Source organism: Herpailurus yagouaroundi, unplaced genomic scaffold, assembly GCF_014898765.1.
Source record: "Herpailurus yagouaroundi ecotype Mexico unplaced genomic scaffold, PumYag 214, whole genome shotgun sequence".
Lineage (NCBI taxonomy): Eukaryota > Metazoa > Chordata > Mammalia > Carnivora > Felidae > Herpailurus > Herpailurus yagouaroundi.
In genome coordinates, this window is record NW_024412445.1 from 6996104 (window position 1) to 7010137 (window position 14034).

General features: G+C 42.0%; 1 protein-coding gene across 1 annotated transcript; it reads left to right on the top strand.

Annotated features, from left to right (window-relative positions):
• Nucleotides 1–7685: 7685 nt before the first annotated feature.
• POM121L12 (POM121 transmembrane nucleoporin like 12) lies at nucleotides 7686–8953 on the top strand. The gene has a single exon (XM_040455087.1). It carries the CDS (start codon nucleotides 7783–7785, stop codon nucleotides 8536–8538), a length of 756 nt encoding a protein of 251 aa, XP_040311021.1. The 5' UTR covers nucleotides 7686–7782; the 3' UTR covers nucleotides 8539–8953.
• Nucleotides 8954–14034: the final 5081 nt, after the last annotated feature.

Here is a 14034-nt window from a genome sequence, read left to right on the forward strand (position 1 = left end):
ATTTTACTTCCATCGTTTTATTTTAGCCTACTTCAGTGTATTCACCTTTTCAAATTTTCAATTGCCTTTTTTTCTTTTTCTTTTTTTCCTCCTTTTCGTTTCTTTTCTTTTTCTTGAATGCAGAAAGAGAAAAACTTGATGTTTACCTTCAATTTCTATTAAAATATTTTTCTTTAATTTTTTTACTATATTTTTTGCTTTTATGTAAAGTTTTTCAAATTCTATTTTACTTCCATCGTTTTATTTTAGTCTACCACAATGTATTCACTTTTTCAAAGTTTCAAATGATTTCCTTTTTTCATCTTTTTTTCTATTTTCTATTTTCTGTTTTCTCTTTTTTCTCCCTTTCATTTCTTTTCTTTTACTTGAATACAGAAAAAGAAAAAATTCATTTTGATCTTTGATTTTTAATAAAAATATTTTGCTTTATTTTTTTCTACTATATTCTTTATTTGTGTATATTTTTTTTCAAATTCTATTTTACCTCCATCATCTCATTTTAGTCTACTTCAGTGTATTCATTTTTTCAAAGTCTCAAACAATTTCCTTTCCCCTCCCCCATTTTTTTTCTCTAATCCGTCAAACCACTTTCAACACCCAGACCAAAACACACCGAGGATCTAGCATCGTTTATTCGATTTGTGTGTGTGTGTGTGTGTTTTAATTTTTTAATTTTAATATTTTTTTAATTTTAATTTTTTTAATTTCAATTTTTCTACCTCATTGATTCCTTTTCTTCCTTCAAAATGACAAAACGAAGGAATTCACCCCAAAAGAAAGACCATGAAGAAACGACAGCCAGGGATTTAACCAACACAGATAAAAGCAAGATGTCTGAACATTTAGAATCACAATAATAAGAACACAAGCTGGAGTCGAAAATAGATTAGAATCCCTTTCTGCAGAGATAAAAGAAGTAAAAAAATAACCAGAATGAAATTAAAAATGCTATAACTGAGCTGCAGTCACGGATGGATGCTGTGGTGGCAAGGATGGCTGAGGCAGAACAGAGAATCAGTGATACAGAGGACAAACTTATAGAGAATAATGAAGCAGAAAAAAAGAGGGAGATTAAGGCAAAAGAGCACGATTTAAGAATTAGAGAAATCAGTGACTCATTAAAAAGGAACAACATCAGAATCATAGGGGTCCCAGAAAAGGAAGAGAGAGAAATAGGGGTAGAAGGGTGATGTGAGCAAATCATAGCAGAAAACTTTCCTAAACTGGGGAGAGACACAGTAAAATCCAGGAAGCACAGAGGACCCCATTAGATTCAACAAAAACCGACCATCAACAAGGCATATCATAGTCAAATTCACAAAATACTCAAGGCAAAGAGAGAATCATGAAAGCAGCAAGGGGAAAAAAGTCCTTAACCTACAAGGGAAGACAGATCAGGCCTATCTAGGATCAGACCTATCTCCAGAAACTTGGCAGGCTAGAAAGGAGTGGCAGGATATATTCAAAATGCTGAATCAAAAAAATATGCAGCCAAGAATTCTTTATCCAGCAAGGCTGTCATTCAAAATAGAAGGAGAGATCAAAAGTTTCCTAGACAAACAAAAAGTGAAGGAGTTTGTGACCACTAAACCAGCCCTGCAAGAAATTTTAAGGACTCTCAGAGGGGAGAAAAGATGAAAGAAAGAAAAAAAAAAATATATATATATATATGTATCAAAAGCAACAAAGATTAGAAAGGACCAGAGAACATCACGAGAAACTCCAACTCTACAAGCATCATAATGGCAATAAATTCATATCTTTCCGTACTTGCTCTAAACATCAATGGACTCAATGCTCCAATCAAAAGACATAGGATAACAGAATGGATAAGAAAACAAGATCCATCTATATGCTGCTTATAAGAGACCCACTTTAGACCTAAAGACACCTACAGATTGAAAATAAGGGGATGGAGAACCATCTATCATGATAATGGTCAACAAAAGAAAGCCGGAGTAGCCATACTTATATCAGACAATCTAGACTTTAAAATAAAGACTGTATCAAGAGATGCAGAAGGGCATTATATCACAATCAAGGGGTCTACCCACCAAGAAGAGCTAACAATTGTAAATATTTATGTGCCAAATGTGATAGCACTCAAATATATAAATTAATTAATCACATACATAAAGAAACTCATTGATAGTAATACCATAATAGTAGGAGACTTCAACACCCCACTCACAGCAATGGACAGATCATCTAACCAAAAAAATCAACAAGGAAACAATGGCTTTGAATGACACACTAGACCAGATGGACTTAACAGGAAACAATGGCTTTGAATGACACACTAGACCAGATGGACTTAACAGATATATTCAGAACATTTCATCCTAAGGCAGCAGAATACACATTCTTCTCCAGTGCACATGGAACATTCTCCAGAATAGACCATATACCGGGACACAAATCAGCACTAAGTAAGTACAAAAAGGTCAAGATCATACCGTGCATATTTTCAGACCACAACACTATGAAACTTGAAATCAACCACAAGAAAAAATTTGGAAAGGTAACCATATTTGGAGGCTAAAGAACATCCTACTAAAGAATGAATGGGCTAACAAAGCAATTAAAGAGGAATTTAAAAAGTATATGGAAGTCAATGAAAAGGATACCACCACAACCCAAAACCCCTGGGACACAGCAAAGGCGGTCATACGAGGAAAGTATATAGCAATCCAGGGCTTCCTAAAGAAGGAAGAAAGATCTCAGATGCACAATCTAACCTCATGCCTTAAGGAGCTGGAAAAAGAACAGCAAATAAACCCAAAACCAGCAGAAGACAGGAAATAATAAAGATTAGAGCAGAAATCAATGCTATCAAAACCAAAAAAAAAAAAAACCAAAAACCAAAAAACAAAAAACAGCAGAACAGACCAATGAAACCAGAAGCTGGTTCTTTGAAAGAATTAACAAAATTGACAAACGACTAGCCACTCTTATCAAAAAGGAAAAAGAAAGGACACAAACAAATAAAATCAAGAATGAAAGAGGAGAGATCACAACCAACGCGGCAGAAATAAAAAGCAATAATAAGAGAATATTATGAGCAATTATATGCCAATAAAATGGGCAATATGGAAGAAATGGACAAATTCCTAGAAACATATACACTACCAAAACTGAAACAGGAAGAAATAGAAAATTTGAACTGACCCATAACCAGTAAGGAAATGGAATTAGTAATCAAAAATCTGCCAAAAAACAAGAGTCCAGGGCCAGAAGGCTTTCCAGAGGAATTGTACCAAACGTTTAAGGAAGAGTTACCACCTATTCTCTTGAAGCTGTTCCAAAAAATAGAAACGGAAGGAAAACTTCCAAACTATTTCTATGAAGACAGCATTACCTTGATTCCAAAACCAGAGACCCCACTAAAAAAGGAAAACTATAGGCCAATTTCCCTGATGAACATGGATGCAAAAATCCTCAACAAGATATTAGCCAACCGACTCCAACAATACATTAAAAAAATTATTCACCATGATCAAGTGGGATTTATACCAGGGATGCAGGGCTGGTTCAATATCCACAAAACAATTGACGGGATTCATGACATCAATAAAAGAAAGGACAAGAACCATATGATCCTCTCAATAGATGCAGAGAAAGGATTTGACAAAATACAGCATCCTTTCTTGATAAAAACCCTCAAGAAAGTAGGGATAGAAGGAGCATACCTCAAGATCATAAAAGCCATATATGAACGACCCAACACTAATATACTCAACAAGCAAAAACTGAGCGCTTTCCCCCTAATGTCAGGAACAAGACAGGGATGTCCACTCTTACCACTGTTATTCAACATAGTATTGGAAATCTTAGCCTCTGCAATCAGACAACACAAAGAAATAAAAGGCATCCAAATCAGCCAGGAGGAGGTCAAACTTTCACTCTTCGCAGATGACATGATACTCTATATGGAAAACCCAAAAGATTCCACCAAAAAACTGCTAGAATTGGTTCATGAATTCAGCAAAGTTGCAGGATATAAAATCAATGCACAGAAATTGGTTGCATTCCTATACACCAACAATGAAGCAACAGAAAGAGAAATCAAGGAATTGATCCCATTTACAGTTGCACCAAAAACCATAAAATACCTAGGAATAAATCTAATCAAAGAGGTGAAAAATCTATACACTGAAAACTATAGAAAGCTTATGAAAGAAACTGAAGAAGACACCAAAACATGGAAAAAGATTCCATGCTCCTGGATAGAAAGAACAAATATTGTTAAAATGTCGATACTACCCAAAGCAATCTACATATTCAATGCAATCCTTATTAAAATAAACCAGCCTTCTTCACAGAACTAGGACAAAAAATACTAAAATTTGTATGGAACCAGAAAAGACCTCAAATCACCAAAGCAATCTTGAACAAGAAAATCAAAGCAGGAGGCATCACAATCCCGGACTTCAAGCTGTACTACAAAGCTGTAATCATCAAGACAGTATGGTACTGGCACAAGAACAGACACTCATATCAATGGAACAGAATAGAGAACCCAGAAATGGACCCACAAACGTATGGCCAACTAATCTTTGACAAAGCAGGAAAGAATATCCAATGGAATAAAGACAGTCTTTTCTGCAAGTGGTGCTGGGAAACTGGACAGCGACATGCAGAAGAATGACCCTGGACCACTTTCTTACACTATACACAAAAATACATCAAAATGGATGAAAGACCTAAATGTAAGACAGGGAGCCATCAAAATCCTTGAGGAGAAAGCAGGCAAAAACCTCTTTGATCTTGGCTGCAGCAACTTCTTACTCAACACGTCTCTGGAGGCAAGGGAAACAAAAGCAAAAATGAACTATTGAGACCTCATCAAATTACAAACCTGCACGGTGAAGGAAATAATCAGTAAAACTAAAAGGCAACCAATGAATGGGAGAAGATATTTGCAAATGACATATCAGATAAAGGGTTAGTATCCAAAATCTATAAAGAACTTATCAAATTCAATACCCAAAAAACAAGTAATCCAGTAAAGAAATGGGCAAAAGACACGAATAGACACTTCTCCAAAGAAGTGTATTATATATCTATAGGTATCCATAGAGCTATATATTTCTATCCACCTGTCAATCGATGGGTCTACATTCATGACCTTGGATTTGACTGAAAAAAAAATCGTTCCTGAAAAAGAAAAGGAACAATTGGTAAAATTCAAATAGAAAACGGAGTTTGTTTTGTAGCATTGAACTGAAGTTAATTTCATAGTTTGTGAAACTTACCATAGTTACATAACTTAATAACATTAAGATAAGGAAGATAAGGGAACTATATACAGGGCAGAGTTTATCAGTCCCTGCAGTGCTGACTTCTATGGTGAGATCACTCTCTGCTGTCTTGTGCACCGTGAGATGTTTGACGATATTCCTGGCCTTTACCCCTTAGATGTAAGTGACATCCCCAGCCTACTTTTTCTAATGTCCCTGGGATAGGAGTGGGAAGCAGGAGAGTTGCTTCTAATTGTCAACCAATGATTCACATTAATTTCTAATGTCAACTAACCAAAATAAATCTGTTAACTCTTCATGTGTGAGAAAGAGAAGAAGCAGACATATTCATTGTCAATGCAAATAACTTGTAACTAATCAACATGTTGATTTGCAGGTGAATATCTGTTTACAAGGGATTAACTTATGTGCCTCACCAGTAGAGAGATTGTGGTTTTTCAAAGAGTCTTTAACCACAAACCAAAATGGCGCTCATAGGACCGTACTGAAAATAGGATGTGGGAAACCCTGTAGATACTGGGCATTGAAATACATTTTAAGAAATCTATATTCAATTGTATTGACAGTCCATTCTGGTGACAATGATATTACTGTCTTAAGAGGCTTCCTAGCTATAGAGTCATTGCTATAATTATCAGGAAATGTCTTGTTAAGAAGAAAATTATAGCATAGGAATTTCTTGTTTTCAAAATCATATCCTGAGGGATCGTCACCAAATAAGGAATGTGGAAGAAATGAACAGGAATTGGTGAGTGGAAAGTGTTACAGATCTCATCCTCCAGTACCCCTTGGCTGATAGCACACCTACCTCTCCAACAAGCGGATTCCTTCCCAACTGCAGAAGCCTCATGGAGCCTTCTCAGTAGGCTCCTTCTAATGTCCTCAACATTTACCTGTTTGCCTCTCAGATCCCAAATGCACCTGTGGCTTGCTCTTGGATTTGGTACTTACTTCATCAGCTTCCACTTTTCTGTACCTTTACTGGCTCATTCTGCAGGCACGTGCTTTTGAGGAAAACGTTCTGGGGAACAGTTAGTTTCACACCACCCTCAGCCTCCCCCACAATATATGTATTCTAGTCTTCAAACGCTGGTTTTGTTGTCAGATGCTTTTCACTGTTCATCGGAAATGCGAACCACTGCTGTTGTAGACGTGGATTACCAATAACGATGGAAAAAAGAGAAATGGCATTAACGTTCAAAGAGAATAAAAACCACCTGCGAATGTATGAATGTAGGAAAGCTTAAATTACAGGGGAGTCTTCATAAAACCCACATTGTTGGGGCTAAAACGTAAATCGTGGTCCGCTGTCACCATTTCCTTAAGAAGCAAATTGCAGAAAGTAACACTAACAACCATTCTAGAAGAATAAAACATGTATCATGTTTACTGAAACAAAAACCGGTTATTTATTTTTCCTTAAAAGGGCATTCAAATGAATTATGTTTAGCTTTTACGATAATGAAAGAGAGTGGCCGTCTGTCAATACTGGATCTGTAATTTTTATGAACTGCAGGAATTATTATACCTTCTTCCTCTAAAGTCGAGTACCAAAATAGAGACAATCCTTCTGGGGGAGATGTAAACCAGCACAGACCCTGTGCAGAACAGTTTGGTAATTTCTCAAGAGCTTAAACAGTTACCATAGGACCTAGCAATTCTGCCCTAGCTACACACCAAGAGAAATGAAAACACTTGTCCGTGTAAAATTTTATACATGAATGTTCATGACAACATTATTCATAATATCAGATGACTGGAAACAACCCAAATGCCCATTTACTGGCCACAGATAAACAAAATGTGGTCTCTCCATACAATGGAATGATGCTGGACCATAACAACAGTGAAATGCTGCTGCATGGAAGGACCTGGAAAAGCATAGGCTAAGCAAAAGAGGCCAGTCACAAACCACTACATATTACGTGACCCCATTTATATGAAAGCTCACAAATAGGAAAATCTGTATCTAGAGAGAAAATGAATTAGTGAATGTTTCGTGGCTCCGGAAAGGTAGGGGGTGGATGGGATAGCTATTGAGTACAGGATTTGCTTTTGAAGCAATGAAAATGTTTTCAGGTTGACCATGGTGATGAGTGCACATATCTGTGAAAGTACCACAAGTCATAGAAATGTAACCTTTGGGTGAATTGTATGATATGTGGATGATATCACAATAAAAATGCTGGGAGGTGGGGGTGGGAGTGGAGATCCTGAGCGCTTAGGCCTCCATCCACAGCCAAACTCCTGCTACCAGCAGCGAGGGGAACGGAGGCTGGAGGCTGTGAGCCCCGCGGGCTGCCGCTGCGCCAGCAATCAGCTCCCGCGTCCCCGCTGCGGGCCCCACGCGCCCGCCAGGTTGAGAACGGTTACAACGCCCAGGCTCGCGCGCTTTCCCTGCGCCCAGACGCCAACAGTCATCTGAGCCCCAGACACTTCGCCGGCAGCCGGGTCCTGCGACTTTGGGAACCTCTGGAAGTCGAATCCCCACCGGAAGGCCCCCGCCCCGCCGTCGGCTCCCATGGGCAGCAACGTGAGCCCGCCCAGGCCCGCGCAGCCACCCCTCGGCGCAGGGCACCCGAAACCCGGGCCCCCGCCCGCCTCGACCCAGGACGGTGGGCGCCGCGTCCGCACCGGCCCCCTCCCCCGGACACCGCCCAACTGGGACCCCTCCAGCCCGCGGAGGGTGGTCACCGAGGCCTGGAGGCGCTTTCCTGCCAAGGCGCCCCCGGAGACCGTCCTGGGGCCGGACCTGTCCAGCGCCTGGGAGAGTTACATGAAGCGGTGGGTTTGGAGTGCCCGCCACCCGAGACGGACCTGGAGCCCCGTGACCGTCAAGATCGCGCCGCCTGAGCGCAGGGGGAGCCCCTGGGCGTCTGCGGCGCAGGGGCGCGGCGCCTGCTCTGCTGGGCTTCCGCTCTCCCAGGAGCGCCCGGACCCGTGTGCCAAGGAGACTGTGCTGAGGGCCCTCAGCCAGTGCCCTAAGGGCAACCGTAGGTTTGACGGGCCCCTGTGGTTTGAGATCCCGGAGGGCGCGAGCCGGAGGCCCAACCCAGAGCCCAGGCCTTCCGCCTTTAAGCCCCTGATCAGAAATGGAGAGGTCCCTTCCTTCGTGCCCAGGCCAGGGCCGCTGGTCAGAAACCTTCACTGCTGGAGCTGCAGTGTGTCGAAGGAGCACGCGGACCTCGGGCCCGATGCCCCGCCCCCACCGTCTGCTGACCACCCTGCAGCAGGGACACTGTCAGCCCAGGACACAGATCCTCAGCTGCAGAGCTGAGAAAAGAGGCCGGGCTCTTGGGGCCTCACACCTTCCTCCAGTACCTAAGAGCAGCGCCTGGGGCTCTCCTTCTCCACCCCGAGGTTACCCAGCCCTCAGGCTCCTTTGATTCCTGAGTCAGAGCCCCCTTACCTGCCTCCTGAGACTCACCATTGTGTATTTATTCTCAGCCCGCTGACCCCTTGCTCTATCTCTGCGTGGGACCCTGACACAGGACTGCGGCGGCCCCCAGACCCGCCTGTCCTTCCTGCGTAGATCCCGCACTGAAAAATGTTGATAAGCCCCCTGCCTCCCCCGGCCTCCCCCTGCGTGCCTTTTTTGCTTCATTTTCTGGGAAATAGTTTTTCTTCCCCACCTTCCCTCTTTGGCCGGCTTGTATAAATATTTGATCACATTAAAAAATAATATTAATACTCTAAAAAGGTCTTGTTAATGTCACGCTAAAGGGCACGTGGGTTCCGGATTGCAAGTGCAAGGGCGAAGCGCCTGTACCGGTAATAATAACTTGTGTTTATTTGAGGCCCTAATTGAAGTCCAGCCCAGCTAGAAAGCGGCGAGAGACCGGATAGGCTGAGGAGGCGTGGCATGAGGCCGTATACAGTACGGAAGTGTGTAAGTTTTATTCTGGGAACCACCGTTTTAGGCAGAGGAGAGAATAACCAGCTTGATCGCTCTGGCTGTCCTGTGGAGAGTGTGTTATCCAAAGGCAGGGATTGAAACAGAAATGAGGGGTGCCCGCTGCTGAGAGGGAAGCAATGCAGGTGAAAAGTGCACATGAATTTGGGGTGTGTGTCGAGGGTGGACGTTTTGGGGCCCGCGAATGCGACGGATGATAGCATTAGGTGAGTGGAAGAATCCAGGTCTCGGCCCATTGGTTCCGGAAACCGCCTGTGACAGTGCCCTTTGTTGAGGTGGGAAATGGCAGTGGGGACCATACCTGTCGAGGGTTCTGAGCTGGGCATGGTTGCTGGATACACACGTTTGTTACGCCGGTGAAATTGTCATCTGTGCCTTTGAACCCATCATCCTGGAACTCAGTGGAGGGTTTGAAGGCAGGGAAATAAATGCAGAAGTCATGAGCACATAAGCCCACTTATATACATGGTGCTTAAGGCCGGGGACTGCATGGGATCGCCTCTGCAGAAAATGCATGGTGATGAACCCTGTCCTGCTCCCATGTTTAAAAGGTGAAAGAAAGGAGAGAGAAACCTAAGAAAACCACAGAGGTGGGAGGAAAGTCAGAAGCAGCAGGGACACCAAAAGAACTCTAGAAAGTGGGATTTGTCCCCCATGTTGGCTGTGGAGGCGAAGTTAAGAGATATTCCGTCACTGACTTTGAAAAGAGGAATTGTTTCAGAGTGTAGGAGGTCAAGGCTGAATTAATTTGGAAGACGTTGGGAGGGACGGATGTGGAGGCAGGGTCTGGAGGAGCCATTTGGTAGATATTGAGTCGTGAGGTATAGCAGGCAAGTGGGAATGTTGGGGGCAGTTTTAGCTTATTTGGAAATTGTATTTTAAGAAAGGATAGGGAGGGGTGCCTGGTAGCTCAGTCGGTTAAGCCTTGGACTCTTCATTTCAGCTCAGGTCATGATCTCACGGTTCATGGGTTCAAGGCCCATGATGGGCTCTGTCTGCACTGACAGCACGGAACTTGCTTGGGATTCTCTCTCTTTCTCTCTTCTCTCTCTTTTCCCCTTCCCCTGCTTGCATGTGCACTTTCTGTTTCTCTCTCTCTCAAAAATACTCTAAAAAAACGAATTGGGAATATAATATGTAATATGTTCAGCCCATAAGTGATCATTGGCAAGATCTGGAAGGATGACCAGTTAGGTGCCGGTGGAGGGTGGGCTGGGACTTGATCCTCAACCACAGCAGGGGCTGGGGGCTGTAGTGTGGAGCCAGGGAGGTGGATCTGGGCCCCAGGGTGACTTACTTCTCTGTCTCCCGCTCTACCAGGGAATCACAAAGCAAGCTGAGGTGAGAGAGGGCAGGAGGGACATATTTGAGGCTTGACAAAAGAGCTGAGCATGTGAAACAATTCTCTGAGTGGGACAGAAAAAAGAGTGGGAGAACGTAGCAGAATTACGAGAAAAAAATGTCGAGTGTTCATTGTGGGCTTGGGTTCTTCAAGTGGGAAACCCGGAAAAATGATTCATTAATCTTCTTTAGATTTTATTGTAGCTGAACTAGTATAAATGAGGATTGAGTCCATCATGGGTTTCAACCGTTACATTTTAACCAGTCTCACATTAACTGTTATAGTCCAAAATAATTTAATAAGGAGGAAGGAAGCAAAGGAGGTAAGATGTGTATTAGACAGGGTTCTCCTGAGAATCAGAACCAGTGTGTGAGTGTGTGTGTTCTTGGGTTCACCCGTGGGGGGTGGGGAGAAAGAGAGAGAGAGAGAATCTCAGAGGCTCTATACTCAACATAGAGTCTTATGTGGGGCTCAATCTCAGGTTGGCAAGATCATGACCTGAGCTGAGATTAAGAGTCAGACTCAACCCACTGTGCCAACTAGGCACCTCTAACAGGGTGTTTTTAAAGAAGTAATTTTAATTTGGATTATGGATTCAAACTGGTTAAGAAAGAAACTGATAAGGGAGGGAGATTGAATCCTATGGGAAAAACTATCAGAAGTCTTAATGACAGACCTCGGAGGTGTGAGAACAAGGAGAGGGGACAGAAATCTATCAGTGTCATAGACATGGTCAAGAAACTTGGTGGATGGGGGTGCGATGAATAGTGACCAGAGCAGGACTAAGGGTGAAGATGACAGGGGAGGAATTCAAAGGTTTATGACTGCAGGGAAGGCAGCACATGGTTGCCAGCATGATTTCAAAGTAGCGGGAAGTTTTGAAAGAGTAAAGAGACATAATAGTCTGGAAGGAGCCAGCGTGAGCCAGAAGTGCACCTGCTGTCTGGTCCACACCATGAGCATCTTGAAATGTGGGGGGAAGAGCATCTCTGCTTCCAGCTGACGCTGACGGGCGGTGCGTACATGATAAATGACGGCAGGAGGTTGAAAAGAACCATGAGGGCTTTCAGCTGTGTGGGGATTTTCTAATCATGAGTCTCATGATGAGTTTCCAAGGCCTTGCAAGGCTTGAGCACACAGGATGGGAGTGACCTGGGAGCTTGTGAGCTTGGGAAGAGGTTCCCGATGGGGTTATTCACAGCAGTGCCTCGGAACAATGTGGTCCACCAGTCACGTTATAAGACAAAATATTAACCTGGAATATACAAAAGAATTTACCAAGAGCACAGGGAATCTTATTCTGGCGAACCAGCCTTACAGGGACCTAGGAGAGTGTGCCTGCATGGCCAGCCGATGCCAACTGAGGTCTCCGCCCTTGTGTCACAGAGGTCCAGCAATATGGGACATGCAGAGACAAATGAGTCCCTGGAGCAGACCAGAGATTCCTAAAGTAGAATTTAATATATGATAATGCTAACATTTGAAATCTGTGTGAAAGGGGCACCTGGGTGGCTCAGTCGGTTGGGCATCCGACTTCGGCTCAGGTCATGATCTCACTGTCCATGAGTTTGAGCCCCGCGTTGGGTTCTGTGCTGACAGCTTGGAGCCTGGAGCCTGCTTCAGATTCTGGGTCTCCCTCTCTCTCTGCCCCTCCCCTGCTCTTTCTCTCTCTTTCTCAAAAATAAGTGAACATTTGGGGTCCCTGGGTGGCTCAGTCGGTTGAGCGGCCGACTTCAGCTCAGGTCATGATCTCGCGGTCCGTGAGTTCGAGCCCGGCGTCGGGCTCTGTGCTGACCGCTCAGAGCCTGGAGCCTGTTTCAGATTCTGTGCCTCCCTCTCTCACTGACCCTCCCCCGTTCATGCTCTGTCTCTCTCTGTCTCAAAAATAAATAAACGTTAAAAAATTTAAAAAAAAGTGAACATTAAAAAATATTAAAAATAAAATCTGTGTAAAATAATTAACTACTAAAAACCTTGAATTGAAATTATCAGCTTCTTAATTAGGAAATAGAACACAGCCTTCTAGCTCTTATATGAAACACACATGTAAACATCAAAACTACAAGAGTTGAAAATTCAAAGAAAATATTTTATTTCCCAGGAGTAAATTACTTAAAGTTTAATTACACACATGATACATTTTGAAAATGTAAGCTTTACAGATAATGTTAAAAACCCTCCACCAATCGCCTCCTTTGGCATTCTTAGGGAGACTAAAACCCCAAAACCATACAAGCAAAGTTTGTAACAGGTAATATTTTGAAAACCTAACCTGGAATAGAACAAAGACTTCAAAAGCAAGTGACAAGGTTGGATGCGACACTTGTAACCCAGATAGCAGATCACAGATTGCTATGCCACAAATACAAGGAACCACTAAATATCAATAGAAAGAAAGAAAGAAAAGAAAAGAAAAGGAAAGGAAAGGAAAGGAAAAGAAAAGAAAAGAAAAGAAAGAGGAATTCATAAAAATGTAACTCTACATATAAGAAAGAAATTGAATTGTTAATAAATAAATAAATAAAATATTCAACGTGTCTTAATTATTCAGAGAAATTTATTTCTATCTATATGTATATCTGTGTCTATCCACGCATGGATTTTACAGCCATCATTGCCAAAAAACAAGGTATTCCATCCTTGGCAAGATTCTAGGAGAAATAATCTTGTGTTAATTTAGTAAATTAACAAGAATGAATGTCTGGAACTTTGTGTGTAACGTTGTAGTTTTTCTCTTATTTTGGCATTGTTATTTAATTTTAACAAATGACGAAATCTGCAGTAAAGACATGAACCATGTAATAGGTAATAGCATAGCATTGAAATAATTCACAAGAACAAACAAGGAAGAAAAAGGAGCAAAGAAGTAAAACTTTTATAAGAGTAGGCACTTTTATAACTTAAGCATTGGCACAAAAATGTATAAAATGGAACATAATGCTCAAAGTCGATAGGAAGGTTGTAATTTTAAAGAACTTGATTCAGTAACCCACATGCGAATCCCAAGGACTTGTTTTCTCCCACTGTTGATTTCCGGGTCCTCTGTTTTTTCCAAAGATCACATCCTAACTTTAGCGTTAATCTGTGATGGTCCAGGCAAAGAAAAGGACCAAATAAAGGCACAGAAGGAAAAAGGCAGAGCCAGGAGACCTTCCTTGACCTAAATATCTAATTCTATTATTATTAAACTTCCCTCCCTCAGTGTTGGGAATATTCCTATCTGTACATCAAAGATTAAGGGGTTTCCTTTCAAATGAGAAGAGGAACAGCATATTTTACTGTAGTCTAGCTAAAATTTGATAAAGTATTACTCAAAACAATGCATCTTGGTATGTGTCTATGTATACCTATACATCATCTATAACATACACACATGTAGGTCTGTGTACATGTGTATCTATGTTATGTAATGCACACATATGTGCCTCTGTATGTGTATGTTTGTGTTTATACACATATACGTATAAAATTCTGAATATACATAAAGGCACACAATTTTGCTATGTGTTGCTCTAAGT

Excerpts from the sequence above, each read along its gene's own strand:
- POM121L12 (XM_040455087.1), top strand. The coding sequence starts at position 7,783 with ATGGGCAGCAACGTGAGCCCGCCCAGGCCCGCGCAGCCACCCCTCGGC.